The sequence below is a fragment of the Syngnathoides biaculeatus genome, chromosome 18 (assembly GCF_019802595.1).
Source record: "Syngnathoides biaculeatus isolate LvHL_M chromosome 18, ASM1980259v1, whole genome shotgun sequence".
Taxonomy (NCBI): domain Eukaryota; kingdom Metazoa; phylum Chordata; class Actinopteri; order Syngnathiformes; family Syngnathidae; genus Syngnathoides; species Syngnathoides biaculeatus.
This window is the reverse complement of record NC_084657.1, coordinates 11,899,952-11,919,368: the sequence shown is the minus strand read 5'-3', so window position 1 is coordinate 11,919,368 and position 19,417 is coordinate 11,899,952. Positions and strand designations below refer to the sequence as shown.

The following is a 19,417-nucleotide window of genomic DNA, read 5'->3' as shown; positions in this document are numbered from 1 at the left end:
TGTCTGTCTCCATGTGCCCTGCGATTGACGGGTAGGGTGTCGAGTTGACAGATGGGATTGGCTCCAGCACTCCTTGTGAGGATAAGCGACTCAGAAAATGGATAGATGGATGGATATATATGTATATATATTTTTTTTTTTGACAAAACAGCCCCACTCACCTACTACATTTGCCCTTTGCAAAAACAACCCTTTGATTTTATTTGTATATTTCACTTGAATAACTCATAATCATAGTATTTTTTTTCTGATGCTACGTGTGGCCCCCTGTACTGCCCCAAATCTTTATGTTTCACACCGCCTGCTCCCAGGCGTTCCCGTTAATTTGTTTGGACGGATGCAATAAAATGATAAAACACGCTTGGAATTTCCCCTTCACTTCTCTTTTCTTTCTCCCCCCGCCTCCGATTTCCTCCCCCGACTTTCTCCGGTTAATCCCGCACAGCCCCGGCCGCAGCCAATGGCCGTCGCCGTTGAGTCGGGGTCGGGATTATCAGGAGGGCGAATGACTTTCAATTTTACTGGATTACAGAACAAAGAACGAGAGGGGGGTGGGGGGGTTCGAAAAGGACACTACTCCAACTACTGCTGTGGAGGAAGGAGAGAGAAAAAAAAACAAGAGAGAGAGGAGGAGGAGGAGATATAAATATTGAGATTGGGATTACGGCCATTTTTTGTGGGGGGCAAACTGCGTTTAGCGACGTTTGAGCTATTTTTTTTTAAACGATGGATTAAATAAACCCATTCCGGGATTGACGGCAACCGACCAAGTGGATTTAATCGCGAATTAAGGTGGGATTTCGCACTTTTTCCTTCTTCTTTCTACATTCGCACAACGGATGTACATCGTGCGTGAGATATATATAAACATATTTAGGGATTGTACACGGAGAATGTATAGATTATTTCACGACGTTAAAAGGGAGGTGGTGGTGGGGGGGTGCTAGCGAAAGCTCGTGAGCTAACTAGCACGTTAGCTAATTAGCTCGCATTTGGTTGCCTGTTGAACTCTTAATAAGAACGTCGGTTACTAAATTCACCAACCAACACTAATAAATGAATCACTCCTCTTTTGGTTTATAAAATACGAGCGCGTGGCGTTCGTTGGCTCTTTTTTGTTGTTGTTGTTTGATTTTTCCACATTCGTCCTTTGCTAAAGTGTCTGGATATCAGGCTAACAAAACAAAGCCAGCTGCTGTTGTAAACGCTTCAAAGTCGTCATTAATTTATTCTTTTTTCCCGAACGGCATTCAGGGGTGAAGACCAATTTATTTTTACATTTATACTCAGTGTATTGAAAGTTAGTTGCGGTTGTAAATGTTAATTTTGTTTCATGCGAGCAACAATCATGCATGTTACATGTTGGAGAAACGACTGCCCTTCTTCAAACTACATAAAAAAACATATCTCCGTAATACAGTTCACAATAATATAATCCCGGATCGGATTGCATTGGATTCATTTGGGCAGCATGGTGGCCTAAGTGGTTCGCACGTTTGAATTGTAATTCTCATGTTAAAAGTCAGAGTCTAAAAGGTTCTCGTGTGGCTGTGGAGAGTTTGACAAAATTGTGTATCTTGAATTTTTTATTTTATTTATTTTTTTTGTTATATGCAGAGTTTATTAAACCTGTTTTTGATATGTCCCATGTTTGTATGTGTTCCTGCTCAACAGCTGTTAGTAAATTTCTAGTAACGGTCACGTTTTGAGCATTGAGCCTCGGAAACTGGGAAATTTGTCCTTCCTTATCTTTTCTTTGAGCAATGATTGATTACGTGGCAGTTTAGAGCTGAATTTGCTTTTTTTATTTTTTTAATTTCATGGCTGTATTGTGAACCAAGTTAAATACTGTACAATCTTGCATATCATTTATCCATCCATCCATTTTCTTGGCCGCTTATCCTCACATAGGTCTCATGGTGCGTATCATTTATTTATGCAAATATGATCTTGTGCAAACATGAGAGAAGCCCAGACACTGTCTATAGTCATCTTTTGACATTTTGTGTTGGGGAAAAAAAAAAAAGAAAAGAAAAAAGCCATTGGGTGCTTTGAAACGGTTCACTTCCCAATTTGCCGAATTCTGAACTAGTTGTGGCATACACGGGATTGGAAATGGGGTTTCCTGAGTAGCAGACCAAACCCAATAGTCCGGGAGATGTGTTGAGAAATAATCACGTTTTACTCTCCTTTAATTTGAAGGTGTTTGTGGACCAGATTTTATGCCACATATTCCACATTTTTGGTGCATTTTCCACTCTATAAATACCATGTTGGGTAGAGATGCTTGCGGCAACTTGTTTCACAGGATTTCTTTGCGGGTAGCGCCATATTCCCCCCACACTGTACACAAGCCATAGTTCAGCAAGATTAGCGCGGATTGACAATTTCTTGACAATGTGTAATATTTATCATCCTTTTGTCCTCCTGTGCCGCTTTCTGATCTGGACAATGTGTTCATACTCGAGTCTATTTTCAGGCCCTCCTCATTTAAGAACAAGAAAAGTGGGCAAGGGTGGGATAGTGTTTGAATGTTTGCTGTGGCCTCAGGGGAACACATTTAGATGGCCACGCCCGCCTCTTCATCCTCATCATCTTCCTCTGCTGTCTATTGAGCCAGAGGGCCGGCATAATGGTTGGTAGTGTCTGCAGAGATTAAAGGGCCAGCGCTGCTGCATTGTTCACATGCCCCGAGATTAGTTTCCAAGGAAACGGGTTGAGGTTGCTGTAACGACGCAGCAGCACCAGACCAGCCTACATTTTGTTAGACCAGCTAACAGCACGTGACGTAGAGAGCTAACTAATAATAGAGCTGACACAATTTTTAACAGGTTAAACATTAGCGCATAGATGTCAACAACCTCATCACATGGCGAAGAAATGCTAAACTAACCAAGGACCCAGATTCTTTACTTGAAGTGTTGCAATTGTCAAAATCTCGAGTTAATATATTAACTGGTATCTCTAAGATAACCAAGGGCACAGCATATGATTAACACGTTAGCAAGCAGCTAACACTTGTAGCTACGTGTAGCTAACTGATGCTAAGATAATATCTGCCGGTACGTGGCCTAGACAGGCTGGTGGGTGACAGACACTGAACTAACCCGAAGGAACATAACATGGCTAACAGACACAGCGGCAAAGCTAATTTGTGCCAGTACAAACCAAATATGCTAACACATTGCTGACAGATGTTTGCATATTATGGAACAACATATGACTGGTGGGGGCTTACTTGTGACTAACAGATCAAGCAAAGCTCATAGTTGGTAACACATGTACATGAAAAACAGACGATAACCTACTGCACCGAGAAACTTAACAGAGGCACATGCTCCCTAATAAGTGCCAATATATGATGAATAGATTCACGCACTTGGAAAAAAAGATGCTAGCACATGGCTAAAGGAGGTCAATACATAGGTCACCAAATATGACTAATTGAGGTTAACGTGACTACTCATGTTAAACTACGAATTTTCTGTACATGACGAACTGAGGCTAGCTCACAGCTAAAGGAGCTAAACACATGAGTCACAAATGCTAAATATCGGGACAAAAAGATGCTAATGCATGGCTAACAGTCTCTAAACAGTTTCTAAACTAACATGGAGGCTAACTGATGTCAAGTGGCATGAACAGGCTAAACTGATGCTCAGCTAAGCCGAAGCAAAATTACACTAATGGAGGCTAATGTGATGAAAAATATGTACCTATAGCAGACAACCTGACGCTAACACCCGTGGCTAAATGATGCTAACATGTTAACAGGTCTGTTGTTGTCCCCGTAGAGGCCATGTCTCAGATGAGGAAGCTGGTATGCGAGGGCGTACGGCCCACCTCCCGCTGTGACCCTCCGGTTCCGTCGGTGTCGGCCAGACAGGAGATCCTCACCAGCCTGGTGTCGGCTTTGGACTCGCTGGTAAGTCCGCCATCCCACATCTTATTTACTTGGATGCGCTGTAGTAACAAAGTGTTTTTTTAACAGTGCATGGCCATGTCCAAGCTCAACGCCGAGGTGGCCTGCGTCACAGTACACGAGGACAGCGTCATCGCGGTTGGCACGGAAAAGGGCCGGATTTTCCTCAATTCCAGGAGGGAAATTCAGACCGACTTCTACAAGTTTTGCCGTAAGTTCCCCCATTTTTTGGGGAAGTTATATTAGTTATATTTTTGACACTGTGTACAGAAACTGTTAATATGAAATTGTTTTTTGCGGGTGTGTCGTAATTTCCACAAAACATCAATGTAAAGTTTTTTTTCTTTTTTTTTTTTGGGAGGTGGGCGGTCACATTTCCACTCAGTATTACAGAAATTGTTATTGTTAAGTTTTCTTGGGGTGCACCTCATTTATCCCAAAATCATAATAGCTTTGTAAACTTGTAAGCTTCAGCAACTGTCTTCTACCACAGTACTACGATTGTGGTAGTTTCTTTACTTTGTTTTTTGGCACCATTACTTGCTCGGGGTGGTCCTTTACGTTCAAAGTGGATAGGATTGTGGGACAAACAAACCATTAATTATATTAGCTGCTATTTTTCAAGCACGACACATTGATTACCTCCACCTACTGCAAAACCAATCGGTCGCCAGCCTTTCAATGCCACTCCCGTCCTTCGCCTGTAGGGGTGCCGTCGTGCCTGCCCAACACGACCACAGCCAAAGATCAGGATGTGGATGTGGAAAAGGTGGGAAAGGAAGGCGAGAAAATGGGCAAAGCAGCCCCGCTACCACTGCCGCTCCCACCGCTGCCACCGGACGGGCAGTCCAATGTTTTTGTCCTAAGGAAGATGGTGGACGAGGTCTTCACCATTCTCTATAGTAAGTGTTTGCTCTAGGTCGTGCCAGGTTTTGGGTGGTAAATGTAAAGCTTTTTTTGTGGACAATTTTCACGTTTTAGTAAACTAACCGATTCCCTCACGCGGTGTTCAGGTGAAGCGGCTGGAAAGAGCACCCTAGTCCCCGTGCCTTATGAGTGGATCCAGAAGGACCCCACTTGCCTTGTGGCCCATGGCCTACCCGAGGGCATCTCCTTGAGGAAGCCCTCTGAGTATGATTGCAAGACGCTCATAAAGATTCTGGAGCAAAGCCACCGGATACATTTCACCGTCGCAAGGTCAGCACTGAATCCATGCCTGGCATTTCTTCCATTATTCTCAGAAAACATGAATGTAGATTTTTTTTGAGGGGTGCACCAAATACTCCAAACCAAAATGTTGCCTGCTTGCGTGCCGAATTTTCCAGAACATTTTAAAGATAGTTGTTTTGGGATATGCCAAATTTTCCCCCCAATTCACAGAAACTGTAAATGTAGTATTTTTTGAGTTGACAGAAACCTTAATGTAATGTTGTTGTTGTTTTTTTTTTTTTTGGGGTGCAATCCATATTTTCCATTAGTCTGTAAATTTGCAACACTTTTTGGGGATGCCTGAAATTTCCGCATAATTTGAAGGTAACATAAACATAACACATCAAAGCCGGATCGCATCCCGTCACCTCGCTACGGCTCTGTGACTAGTTCCGGGTTTGTGGTTATGACCGGCTCGGCAGCTAATTCCAGCTCCAAAGCCCCACACCCATGTTATTGTTTCGTGATTGTACCGGGTCCACGACTCGTTCCCCGAGTAGTTCCAGCTCTGCAATGGTTCCGGCCACGCTGCCATTTCATTAGTAATTCTGGTTCTGCTACTTGCTCTGCGACTAGTTCTGGTTCTTTAAAAAGTTCCACAATTAGGTCCGCCCCTGCGACTACATCTGCAAGTGGTTCCGGCTGCGCTGCTAATTCCAGCTCTGTCACTACTTCCCGCTCTGCAACTAGTTCAACTAGCTTCGGTTCTGCGTCTAGTTCCAGGTCTTTTTCTCCGTCCGGCCCTGCGGCTAGTTCTGTTACTTGTTCCAGCTCCATGACCAGTTTCCCGAGTAGTTATGTAACTAGTTTCAGCTCTGCAAGTAATTCTGCCGCCGCAACTAGTACCATAACTAGTTCTGGCTCTGTGAGAGTTCCAGCTCCGGGTATTTAGCCAGAGCCAATTCTGCAAATAGTTCCAGCTCTGCATTTACTTCCCGGGAATAGTTCCGACTCCTTGACCATTCCGCCCGCGCACAGCTTCCATTGACGTGTCTCTTGCGGTCTGTGCACAGGCCGACGGAAGACTTGTCTCGTGAAGCCAAGTCAGCGAGTGCGGAGCTGGGCCATCACGGCTCTTCTGGCGGCCCCGGCCCAGTCAAGACTACTGCCCAGGTAGTCACACCGTCAAGTCCCGCCACTTCCGCCAACTCTGTTCTCTCAAACTTCCTGTACGGCATGCCCATGTCCTCCAAACCCCACCCAGATGGCACGCTGGACTTCAAACCCACGTCGCTCCTAAGCCTGGGCAAGGACCGACTAGCCAACTGGACAGACAAGGGCACATGCGTGAAGGACGCTGCTAGCAATGGTGAGTAACTCAGTGGGAATTAGACCCAGAACAGGAACCGGATTCAGTGAACTCAATTGAATTTTTTTATTTTTTTTTTTTATTTTTTTTAGATGAGACAACAAAACTACCTAGTGAGCAGGGTCAGACACCTGCGAGTATCCACATATCCAAAAGGCTACTCTTCTCCATCGTGCATGAAAAATCAGGTATGTTTTGACATATGCCACCTTGTCTTTTACACTGAATTCGGCTGATATTTCTGTAACCACGTGTGATTGTGTTGTTTTTAAAGTGTTTAAATGGTACATCTTTAGAGTGTTTGTATGGAGAGAAATCTCCCTGGCCTGGAAAATTTGAGTGCGTCTTTGACACAGAATCCGACACAAATTTGTGTACTTTCATATAATTTACCAGCTCAACTACTACATGTATGGCCAGTGTTTGTACACACAGAGATCCCCTGTAAATATTCTGCATCCAAACTGCAATCACCGTCTTTTTCGCCGTATCTAGCACAATGCGGCTACAACTATGGGTGCTTTTACATAGGATACTAGTTCACCTTTGCATGTTTTGCAAATGATTATCTACAGAATTGCCTCACTGTATACGTAAACACGAAATCCAACGACATGTCGTTTGCACTGAATCCGGCGCAATATTGCCATGACACAATTGGAATTTATAATTATTCAGATTCCTGTTTTTGGGGAGTTGGTGTATTGCGGGATTGCGTGGGATAATAGTATAATTGTGTCCTGGTAAAGCTTGTGTGGCTTACAGTTCCATACATTCTAGTCTGTGCAATCTCTCCTGGACAGTGTGAAAGAGAATCATACCATTTAGTAAACCGGACCTAAACTGATTTTAGCCATGAAGGGGCTCAGCTACCGAGAATAATTCCATAAAACGATTTTACATGTGTACATGATCTCCAATTAAAAAAAAAAAAGTATCAATTTTCATTGAATGTTTTTTTTTTTTTTTTTTTTTTTTTTTGGTCATCCGTCACAGAAAAATGGGACTCATTCATCCGGGAGACAGAGGACATAAACACGCTGAGGGAATGCGTCCAGATCCTGTTCAACAGCAGATATGGTGAGGGGGATACGCTGCGTACTCTGTAAAAGGGCCCTAAATTCTTAAGCTCTAAAGGACCCTGGACAAAAAAAAAACTTTCCAAGTGACCCAAAACTAAAACCTGTACATTCTCACAACTAAAATGAACCAAAAGGACCCTAAATGTTTTTGTTTTTTTGTGTTTTAGCCGAGGCCTTGGGTCTGGACCACATGGTGCCAGTGCCGTACCGCAAGATTGCATGTGACCCGGGCGCGGTGGAGATTTTGGGCATCCCAGACCAGATCCCTTTCAAGCGTCCGTGCACTTATGGGGTCCCCAAACTAAAACGGATCTTGGACGAGCGACACTGCATCAGATTTGTGGTCAGACGGTACGGACATACTTTATGGAATGCTGTATGGCACCTTGCCATACTTACACAGTTTATTTATGGATGAGAAGTTTACTGTTGAATTCAGACTAGATTCTAAATAAGAAGCAGAGCATCCCCATTTGTCAGCAAATGCTACGTCCCACTGCTAAACAAAGTCATTTGGATTCCCGATTTTCCCATAACGACGTTTTACTCTTCATTTATTTCATTATTGAAGGCAATTTAAAAGAACCTAGTCCTCGTCCATCTCTGGCTTGTTACGTGGCCTCAAACTGGACACAAATTTAGGGACACTGGCGTTGACTCACTTTCTCCTCTGGTTTGCATTGTAGGATGTTTGACGAAAAGATATTCACAGGTAAGCGTGATTCATTTCATGTGAAATATACAGAAACGCATAAAGTGGAGGGTGCGATGTGAGCTGGGCGGTGGCCAAAGGCGGGGACCTTGGCGATCCCATCCCCGGCTACAGAAACTTGCTCTAGGGACATGGAATGTGACCTCTTTGGCAGGGCCTGGACGCCTCCCTGGTGAGGCGTTCCAGGCATGTCCCACCGGAAAGAGACCCTGGGGACGACCCAGGACACGCTGGAGAGACGATGTCTCTCGCCTGGCTTGGGAACGCCTCCGGATCCCTCCGGACGAGCTGGAAGAAGTGGCTGGGGAAAGGGAAGTCTGGGTATCCCTGCTGAAGCTACTTCCCCCGCGATCTGACCTGGAGAAGCGGTAGAAAATGGATGGATGGACATAGAATGGAGCCCTGCATAATTGTGATTTCACTTATTCATGTCTTTATTTTAAATTTTCAGTTTGTATATGTGTGTGAAACCAAACCAACTGTTTTTTTTTATTGGAAAACACTGAGAATTTTGGGGAGTTGTCTTTTCCCCAATGCAATTGTAATTTTTCATGTATTTTTGTGTAACCAAGCTCTGTTTTTCATGGAAAACACTGTCCAAGAATTTGGGAAGTTCTTTTTTTTTTTTTTTCTTTCCCCCAATGCAATTACAGTCGGCAATTATTCAAAGCCCCGCAAATTGTGGAGGTCCTACTCTACAGTGTATCATCCATCTATTTTCTTAATCGCTTATCCTCACAAAGGTCGCGGGGAGTACTAGAGCCTATCCCAGCTATCAACAGGCAGGAGGCGGGGTACACGCTGAGCCAATCGCAGGGCACATAAATACAAACAGCGGCACTCCCAATCACACCTCAGGGCAATTTAGAGTGTCCAATAAATGTTGCATGTTTTTGGGATGTGGGAGGAAACCGGAGTGCCCACCCGGAAAAAAACCCACGCAGGCACGGGGAGAACATGCAAACTCCACACAGGCGGGGCCGAGATTGAACCCGGGACCTCAGAACTGTGAAGTTTTCCAGCTGCTCCACCGTTCTGCCCACAGTGTATATATTTGTATATAGGTATATAATATGAAAACATACGATAGAAAAGCTGCAGTTCTGTTTATGACAGTTTGACTTCCAAATTATAATTCCAACATTTTCATACTGAGTACGAGACCCTAAACTACAAACCATGTTTATAGGTTCTCTACAATAATCGTTTTTATGGCCCTTTAAGCTACAAAAGATGTAAAAGACCCGAAACAATAGCAAAAAGATTCAATTGGCCGTGCATTTACTGTCCTTGGGTCTCCTCGAAGCTGCTGGAAAGATGTCGCGGGAGGAAGGCAAGCAGGATGTGGCTTCTGCTGCTCCCGAAGACGTTTTTCCAGAGAACCTGAGCCTCACACCGGCCCTCTCATCAGCCACAAGCACGAGTGCGTGCATAAGTCCTTTGGCGGAGTGTGAAGCAGGTAAGAATGAATACGCATGGCGGGCATTCAAACAGAATGATGATGAATATGATGGTGTGTTCTATGCCCGCAGGTCCTTCGGTAAATTGCATCCCTGTGAAGAGGATTAAAACGGAACCTCCGGATGGAGACATCATTCAAGTTACGGTGCCTGGTAAGTGACAAACGCAGCATCCCCGCAGGTGGTGACATTTTCAGGAGGAAAAAAAAAGCTTAATTAGTTCTGTCGGAAACCTGCCGATTAGTTATTTTGTAAAGGATCTTAAACAACAAAGAACATTAAGGACCCTGTCTGCAAACTCTGTAAAATCTGCTAAACTTAATAAACAATACCATACGTAAAACTAAAAAAAAAAAAAAGACCATAAATTACAAATTATAAACAGTACTGTGCAAAGGACCACAAACTTTAAATGGTGCATATGCAAATTTTGAAAATTTTCCTAAACTTCAAGTTTCTTTAAAGGACCCTAAACTTTAAACATAAATGACCTTATATTACAAACTTTGCAAAGGGCCATAAACTCCTATCAAATACTTGGTACTACAAAATCCAATAAAGGACCATAAAATGCAAATCAGTAAAGCGCCATTAACTAAAAATGTGTCCGTGTTCAGAAGCAAGCTCCAGCGTGGAGGACCCCAGCGAGGCGGCGCCCGAGCCCGCCTCTGCCCCCTCGTGTCGGGCCACGTCCTCTCCTTCCGGCTCCTCGGCTGCCTCTGCCCTCCACCTCCCGGCGGAGAACCACGCAGGTAAGCTTTTTGCCTCTAGCCCACCCAGCCCGGTTCCTTACCAGCAACCCTCCCTTCTCTTGGAACACCGGCCGGGGCCCCGCCACCTCGCAGACTGCCTGCTTGTTATTTAGGACCTCACGTATGAACTTTAAACTTCAACCCCCTGCTTTAGTGATACCACCCAATCCGAATTACCCCATTTTACCCTCCTCTCTCCACACTGTAGCTCTTCTCCCATTAGCAACTCCCACTAGAATGATTTATGACCTCCCTCCGATCCAACACACAGCTGCCATAGACTACACACCCAAGGCAACATTTGTGTAGTCACTCTCTACATAAATGTAAAAAAAAAAACACCAGGGAAATCGTTGGAATTTTTTTTTAAAAGCTTTTTTTATTCCCCCAAAAAAATGAGAGTCAACACAAATGTATACTTGAGGTTTAGCGCACCCGCTTTTTTATTCTTATCTTTTTATTTTCCTGTTTTTCACTGTGCTTTGCTTAAGTTTCTTTTCTTGCGCAAATGACCCCTGCAGGAGACAAATGGAAGGTAAGACCAAGCAACAAAACCGCAGTGGTTTCCACACGAACATCAAACTGCCAAATATATGACCCAGCCCAAAAGATAATTACTGTCAAAACATGCACAAATAAGCTGAAACAAACAATAAAAGCAGTTCCTTTATCATTTTTTTTTTGCTTGTTTTTGCAGCCGGTGAAACGTTGGCATCCAAAGCAGCAGCCCAGACCACCCGAAGACCCCCTGAAGGTAAAGCTTTTTTTTTGTTTGTTTTATGTTGGGCAAAAAACACATTGAGTTAATATTTCATATTAAAGCACATTAGATATTCTTGTAAATATGTTCCCATGTGGGTGCACGGTGGCTCAACTGGAAAGCGTTGGCCTCACAGTTCTGAGGTCCCGGGTTCAATCCCAGACCCCCCTGTTTGCATGTTCTCCCCACGCATACTTGGGATTTTTCCGGGCACGCATCCTAAAAATATGCAACATTAATCGGACACTCTAAATTGCCCCTGAGTGTGATTTGTTAGTGCGACTGTTTGTGTCTATGTCCCCTGCGATTGGCTGGCGACCAGTTCAGGGTGTACCCCGCCTCCTGCCCGTTGACAGCTGGGATAGGCTCCGGCACTCCCCTCGCACCTGGTGAGGATAGGCGGCAAAGAAAATGGATGGATGGATGAATGTTCCCATGTGATGATAAAACCATCGAAGGTATTCGCTGTGTAAATTCTTTCCAAAGGACCAGGAAGTTTCCTTGTAAGGTAGTCAAAAATAAATAAACCTAGAAAAACATTTTTTTGGGGGGAGTGGGCAGAGGGACAATGTCAGAAATTTGAAATTTCACCTATATTGTTAATTTGTTCAGCTGGTAGCCTGGTGGAGGACATTGGTGACATGATTCTTCAGCTGCGCAGACAAGTGGAAAACTTGTTCAGTGTCAAGTACGGTAAGTCCGATACAGCGTGGATGTGGAGAGACTGACTAGATGTAGCTCAGGATCACCACTTTTTGCTTTCCCCGCCCCCCCATCAGCCGAAGCTTTGGGCCTTCCCGAGCCGGCCAAGGTGCCCTACTCCAAGTTCCAGATGTACCCCGAGGACCTGTTTGTCACCGGACTACCCGAGGGCATCGCCCTGCGGCGGCCAAACTGCTTCGGAGCGGCCAAGTTGCGCAAGATCCTGGCCGCCGGCAGCCACATCCAGTTCGTGATCAAAACGTGAGCGAAATTATCTGCACGCTTTCGTATTTTTATACAAAGAATTGAGCTTGATTTATTCCACGTGTAATGTTCGCAGGCCCAAGCTGCTGAGTGACCAAGTCAAACAGGAGATGCCTGCCGTCAGCGACTCAGGTTAGCCGAAAATCTCGGGAGACAAATTTTGATGGTGTTTTTGGAGGGGGGAATCTTCCGTAGGGGGTGTCGACATCTAATCTTTTGAATGGTTCCTCCCTAAGACCTAGACAGTAAGGACGTGGCCCCTTTAACAGAGGATGCTGCCGCGTTGTCAAAAAGACCCACTTTCTCAGGTACAACAGCAGTTCCGTAAAGACATTAAAAAAAACCGTGAACAAGACAACATGGAGACATACCTCAAAAAAGTTAACCTTGAGCGTTTTCCATCTCCAGAGTGCCTGGAGTCCAAACTGTCCCGGATCGACCTGGCCAACACATTGAGGGAGCAGGTCCAGGATCTGTTCAACAGGAAGTATGGCGAGGCGCTGGGGATCAAATACCCAGTGCAGGTACCGTATAAACGCATCAAGAACAACCCGGACTCTGTCATCATCGAGGGACTCCCCCCCGGCATCCCCTTCCGCAAGCCCTGCACCTTCGGCTCCCAGAATCTGGAGCGGATCCTGGCGGTCGCCGACAAGATCAACTTCACCATCACCAGGTTAACACCACGCTGTGTACTTATTGCTCTCAAATACAGATCATCTACCTGTAAATTTAGAGGAAAGAAAGGCCTACTCCGTTTTTCAGAGCAAGCATACATGCCCTTGATTGATGAGCAATCGATATTGACAAAAATTTGATTAGAAAAGTAGCAATGAAATCCCCACTTTTGTGGCTTTCTATGCATACACTGACTGACTCTTGTGTGTCACGTATTTTTTTTTTTTTTTTTTATCACCGCCGTGCAATGAAAAGCATACACTTTGATAAATTATTTTTCGGGGTGAGATGGGGCTGCCATTTCCTATGCCGAGTAATCTTAATTTCCCATCTCTTTGATTTCCAGACCTTTCCAAGGCCTCATTCCAAAGCCTGGTAAGTGCAAAACCAACAAGGACTTACATTGGTCCCTTAATTAAAAACCTTCATTAATAACCTGCCAATCTTCCTCAGCACCTCGCCGGGTAACTTTGCTCAAGAAGGCGTATGCTACCATCAGTGGTGAGGAGTCGCCGACTATGTTATTATCTTACCTTGTCCATTAACTACCGTAATTTCCGGCCTACAAAGCGCACCGGATTATAAATCTCACCCAGTACCTTTGTAAAGGAAATACCATTTGGCACATACATAAGCCGCACGTGTGTAAAAGCTGCAAGTGCAGAAAGAGTTTTCAAAGTTTTAATACTCTAGTTTAGCTTAACGTAGCAACAACATGGTAGCACGAACAGGGCTGGTTAAAAAAAAAAAAACATTCCAGGAAAAAAAAAAAACAGCCGCGGCAACTACACAGTAGCAACACGGTAGCACAGTACTAATATAGCCAGTTAAAAAAATAAAAACATACCTAAATCACTGAGACGCGGCAGCAACACGCTAGCACAGCGCTAACAGGGCCGGTCAAAAAAAAACCAAAAACATACAGGTAAAAGTCACTTCCTCGACACATATATTCCACTGGTCTCACTCTTACCTTTTCCGCTCGAGTTCCCCTTGCGGCCATTTAGAAAAAATGCACAAATTAGCCTCGTCACCGCATAAGCCGAAGTGTTGAAAGCGTGTGGAAAAACATCGCAGCTTATGGGCCGGAAATTACGGTAATTGAAAAAATATTGTCTCGCTGTAGATGACGACGACATCAACAGAGTCGGGGAGAAGGTGGTCCTCCGCGAGCAGGTCAAGGAGCTGTTTAACAAGAAATACGGTAATAAATAAATGTCACATACGGCTAGGTTGGCGTTGTTAGTTTCATGGTTAACTTCACGCTGCTACGTCGACAGGTGAGGCTCTGGGGCTGGACCGCGCCGTGGCTGTGCCGTACAAGCTGATCCGTGGCAGTCCAGAGTGCGTGGAGGTGGACGGTCTCCCCGACGACGTGCCCTTCCGGAACCCGGGTGGCTATGACGCCGCCTGCCTGGAGAGGATCCTCCACGCCAAAGACAAAATCACCTTCAATGTCAAGAGCCATCTACAGTGAGGAAAATATCTTAGCCTGCTTAGCCTGTACTGAACAGCTATTTTTTTACTTAGATTTTCCTTTTTTGGGCGGTAGGCGAGCATGCTAACAGCTAGCACACTAACAACATGTTTTTAGACTACAACGTTTATTCATAGAGCTCCGGACAACTATGGCAGCAAAATTTGGTAATTCTAACAATGCTAATAACTGACCAATATGGCCCGAGTTCACTATTTTCTTTGATTAGTGTTAAAAAGCCCATTGAGACGGGTTGTCTGCCAACAGTTACTATGCCAACACAATGCACATTTTTCACACTAGTTGTCAACGTCTTACCATTTGATCAGTTGTCAGATTATCATTAGTAACAGAATACAGGAAAAGGGCATTCTATTTCTCTATCAGTGATAACAGTCCTCGGGATTTTTAAATTTTCATGACAATTGCTCCGGAAAAAATTGTGGAAAAATTGCCTAAAATTAATCCGGATATTGAACGAACACGCGTTTGAGTTCGTTGTTTTGCTTTCACCAGCGTAGCCATGTTAAGGCACTAACACTAGTAACAGTAACGCCCCTCTCCTCGCATTCTCTCAAAACGTCGCCTATTTTGTGTGGTCTTGACATTAATTTACGTGTTCATTTCATAAACGTTGTTAACTAAACAAGCCCGCTCCAAAACAACCGGTATTCACCCAGAAACAGGAAATGCAAGTTAACCGTACGGAGCATGTACGAAAGTGCATGTTCAGAACTGCTTCAGGTAATGCGAGCGCATTTATGTCGAAAGTCATCAACATTCATGAGCCATGTCAAACGAAATTCAGTTACAGTTACTATTTGTAATAAAAATTGACATAATTCGTACATGCTAACAATGATGACAAATGGAGTTTGATACCCTGCCCTCTAGTCTAGTTTGAGAACGAATGCAATACGAACATGCACTATTCTAATGTTAGCATTTCTCTCGCGCAGGCCTTTTTCGGAACTCTGTCGTCAGCCCTGCAACACAGGTACGCATGCATGCATGCATCATGGCCGCTGTTACCATTTTGCCCAACAACTTGCTTTTTGCTCCCACAGTGTTAGCGTCCGAAGCCTCAACCAGTCGACGGAAACGCAAGCGAGTTCAGGAGAGCCATAGAGGCCCCGCCCCCTCCTCCTCCTCCTCAGAGCTGGCGCCGTCGGCTAATCAGATTCCAGTCATGGTACGTTTTGCAATGTAACGTCTTGAAAGTTCAAGTGAACAAGATGGACAATGATGAAAATGTGGCGGAAGAAGCTAACTGCAATATGCAGGTAACTCCTGCGACGAACAAAGCTTGTATACTACAGCTTCAGTCCAGTTGGTAGCTAGCTAGCTAGTGTAGCAGTTTACATATTTACTGTAGATAATTACAAACCCGTTTTTGCTGTCCAACTATGGCTAACCTCCTTGAGAAACCTATATAGCAGTCTACATATACACTCTAGCTAAACAGTCGGCAGCTAGTTAACGTGGGAAGCTAATGAAAAACTCCACGTCATCACTCTAGCCAAGCAGTTTGTGGCTATTTAGTGTGAAAAGCTAAAAAAGGAGTTTACATTTCGACTCCAAACTCCAGCTAAATGTTTGGTGGCTAATTGACCCCTCCGTGGATATTGCGCGATCCGCTTCACTGACCAATCAGAGGCCAGAGATCTGCATAAACCAAAGCCCGTTTTTGCGCTCGCCATTTTCTCAGACAACATTGCATGGTCCAGTATAGGTTTAGTTAGCGTTTTATCGCGTATTTGGGTTATTTAACAAAAAATATGGTTAAGAGGTGTAGTCACGGAGTTTGTAATAGTGACGACAGGTATCCTGAAAGGCTAGTTGGTGGAGTTCGATTTGTACGCTTTCCAAAACCGAAGACCCAGTACGAAAAATGCCTTCGATGGATCAAACTTTGTGGAAGACCGCATCATCAACTAAATCCATCTTATGTCAACCGGAACACATATGTTTGCACGAAGGTATGCCCTAGATTTGATTTTCAATACATGTCTCGTATAAATGAATTTGAAGTTCTCCGCTAGCATAACACTGCTGCGTGTGAACGATTGACACACTTATTCTTTGTTGAGCGATATTTAGCGATGATCGGACTGCGCAAACGTATTGATTTCTTGCTGGCTCGCGGCCGAAGCTTAACCAGACGGTGTTTGCACGAAGATATGCCCTAAATTTGATTTTTAATCCACGTCTCGTATAAATGAATGAGACGTTCTCCGCTAGCATAAAACTGCTACGTGTGAACGATTGACACATTTATTCTTTGTTGAGCGATATTTAGCGATGATCGGACTGCACAAACGTATTGATTTCTTGCTGGCTCGCGGCCAGAAGCTTAACCAGACTGTGTTTGCACGAAGATATGCCCTAAATTTGATTTTTAATCCACGTCTCGTATAAATGAATGAGACGTTCATCGCTAGCATAACATTGCTACGTGCGAACGATTGCCACACTTATTCTTTGTTGAGCGATATTTAGCGATGATCGGACTGCACAAACATATTGATTTCTTGCTGGCTCACGGCTAAAGCTTAACCAGACTGTGTTTGCACAAAGATATGCCCTAAATTTGATTTTTAATACACCTCTCGTATAAATGAATGAGACGTTCTCCGCTAGCATAACACTGCTGCGTGTGAACGATTGACACACTTATTCTTTGTTGAGCGATATTTAGCGATGATCGGACTGCACAAACGTATTGATTTCTTGCTGGCTCACGGCCGAAGCTTAACCAGACTGTGTTTGCACGAAGATATGCCCTAAATTTGATTTTGAATACACGTCTCGTATAAATGAATGAGACGTTCTCCGCTAGCATAACATTGCTACGTGTGAATGATTGAATGAAATCAGAAGCATGGCGTCTCTCTCAGTTAAGAATGTATTGTATTTAGAATCTATAATATATCGTTGATTTGAATGAAATCAGAAGCATGGCGTCTCTCTCAGTTAAGAATGTATTGTATTTAGAATCTATAATATATCGTTGATTTGAATGAAATCAGAAGCATGGAGTCTGTCTCAGTTCAGAATGTATTGTATTTGCCATTTTTACTGTTTGTCTTACGTCAGCGCACGTGGCGTGACGTCACTTCAGGAGGCGTGGTTAAGTGCCCTGTACGGAGGGGTCAATTGGTACAAAAATACAGAAGTCTACCTCTTCACTCGAGTTAAGGAGTCAGGAGCTAGTTAGCATGAGAAGCTAACATAGCTGTCGACTTTACTTTAGCTCACCTAGACGGCAGCTAGATAGGTCGAGGCCAACGTAGCCCTTTACATCTTCACTCAAGCCAACAAGTTGGTGGCTAGATGGCACAAGAAGGTAACATTTAGTTAAGTCGTCGGGAGCTAAATAGCACGAGGCTAACGTAGCAGTCCACTCAAGCTAACTAGTCGGTAGCTAGATAGTATGAGAAGCTAACATAACTATCTATTTACTCTAGCTAAGCAGTTGGTGGCTCATCGGCCAAGCAGTTGGCAGCTAATGAGCACGATAAGATTACAGCAATCTATATCATAATTCAGCTACCTCTGGACATAGCCCGAGAAGCTAACATAACAGTCTAAAGCTTCATTCCGCTACTCAGTCAGTGGTTGGCTAACAGAGAAAGTAAAATGCAGACGTCCATCTTGGATGCCAGCTGAAATGAGGTCTTGTTAGCAAAACGTCACGCTGCTTGTTTGGAGACAACATCGATGACACTGCTGCCATTTTGTATCATCAGCAGTGGCCCATGTACATGGTGGACTACAGTGGAGTCAACATGCAAGTACCAGGAAAAGTCAACTACTGAAGGGAGCTAGAGCCACAAAATGGCGTTGTCAACAATCTGACATGACTATGATGATGATCATTTTTTTTTTTTGTTTGCTAACGTTAGCACTAAAAGTCACATTGTATGTGCGTGTGAGCGATTAGCATCTACGTAACATTTTTACTGACACTATGTCACAGTGACATCATACGCTAAGGTTTGTACCTTTATTTATTCTATTTATTGAACTCTTTAACACCGCCATGTGCAGGGATGCTGACTAAAACACTAACACTTAGTGGGAACCACACACTCTAGATGGATATTAAACAAAAAAAAAAAAAACGTTGCAGAACGCAGCAGTCTCGGTCTTCATTCCAGTCACGTCTGTCAACATCCTCATTGCAGCTAACAGGTAGCAACTAATGTAGTTACCTGGCTAGCAAGATAAGATTGGGGTGTACGACTTCATTCCGGCAAACTAGTTTGTGGCTCGCTAGCATGACAAGTTAAGCCGACCACGTTAGGCTGGCTAGCCTAGCTACAAATTCATTCCAGCTAAGTAGCCTTCAGATAGCATAAACTGGCTAACCAGTTAGTGGCTAACTAGCGCGAGAGGTCAATGCAGCAGTCTACAAAAGGTAGCAAGTGAAGCTAACCCGGCTGTTGACTTGCTAGTACAAGACGCCAATTAAGTTTGTTTTTTTGTCTCCAAGCCATTGAATTTTGCATCAAGCGTATGGTCACCCCTCGCAGTTGAGTTCAACACCTAGCCTTTTGTATGTTAACATATATAGACAGCCGTTGAAAAAAAATTTATTGGATATCCTGCTTAAGGACATTTTGCACACTCGTGGGACAATTTATAAAAAGTCTACCAGCTAACATCTAGGGCTTCACTAGTCGCACTAGCAGTAGCACGTCAACTTGTGGAAGAGCACAGTAGTTTGTGAACCTGTCTGGATTTCAAGGATATCGAATAAATGCTCAAAATGGCCTCGCATATACTTTTAACATTATGTATCATAGTATTATGTGGCTAAAACAAAAGTCGGTCTGAATGTATCAAGCAGGGTCTATCCCTGATTTAAGAGTAAAGAATGCTATTGATGACTAACCCCCATGTAAACATGCTGTACCTTAACGCCAATTAGGCCTTTCAAAATAAAATGTTGCCTTGCTTTGTCGTTGTATTTCGTGTGCCACTGCGTGCTGTTTCCCCCCCATTAAAACCACAGAGTCTCTTTGTCGACTTTTTTTTTGTTTTTTTTTTTATTGCAGTGACTTTTTTTCCGCGAGAGGCAGGATGAT

At 44.0% G+C, this 19,417-nt stretch overlaps 1 protein-coding gene across 2 annotated transcripts; it reads left to right on the top strand.

The window, feature by feature from the left end:
* The first annotated feature begins 447 nt into the window (after positions 1–447).
* On the top strand, positions 448–19,350 carry gtf2ird1 (GTF2I repeat domain containing 1). Of its 2 annotated transcripts, none has more exons than XM_061802919.1 (26): positions 448–792; positions 3,795–3,925; positions 3,992–4,133; positions 4,630–4,824; positions 4,936–5,119; positions 6,145–6,440; positions 6,533–6,628; positions 7,437–7,520; positions 7,690–7,873; positions 8,209–8,234; positions 9,541–9,693; positions 9,767–9,847; positions 10,312–10,446; positions 11,144–11,200; positions 11,819–11,899; positions 11,986–12,169; positions 12,249–12,304; positions 12,409–12,480; positions 12,581–12,848; positions 13,197–13,225; positions 13,304–13,351; positions 13,977–14,054; positions 14,131–14,323; positions 15,287–15,324; positions 15,395–15,519; positions 18,077–19,350. In XM_061802919.1, exons 2-26 carry the CDS (start codon positions 3,800–3,802, stop codon positions 18,143–18,145), a joined length of 3,000 nt encoding a protein of 999 aa, XP_061658903.1. In that variant the 5' UTR covers positions 448–792; positions 3,795–3,799; the 3' UTR covers positions 18,146–19,350. The 2 variants fall into 2 exon arrangements, with proteins under 2 accessions (XP_061658903.1, XP_061658904.1); XM_061802920.1 differs by having other exon boundaries at positions 3,775–3,925.
* Positions 19,351–19,417: the final 67 nt, after the last annotated feature.

Bases quoted from the DNA above. Each gene is read 5' to 3' on its own strand.
- gtf2ird1 (XM_061802919.1), top strand. From the start codon at position 3,800: ATGTCTCAGATGAGGAAGCTGGTATGCGAGGGCGTACGGCCCACCTCC. The intron at 6,441-6,532 runs GTGAGTAACTCA...TATTTTTTTTAG, and splicing joins GAAGGACGCTGCTAGCAATG to ATGAGACAACAAAACTACCT. The intron at 8,235-9,540 runs GTAAGCGTGATT...GTCTCCTCGAAG, and splicing joins TGACGAAAAGATATTCACAG to CTGCTGGAAAGATGTCGCGG.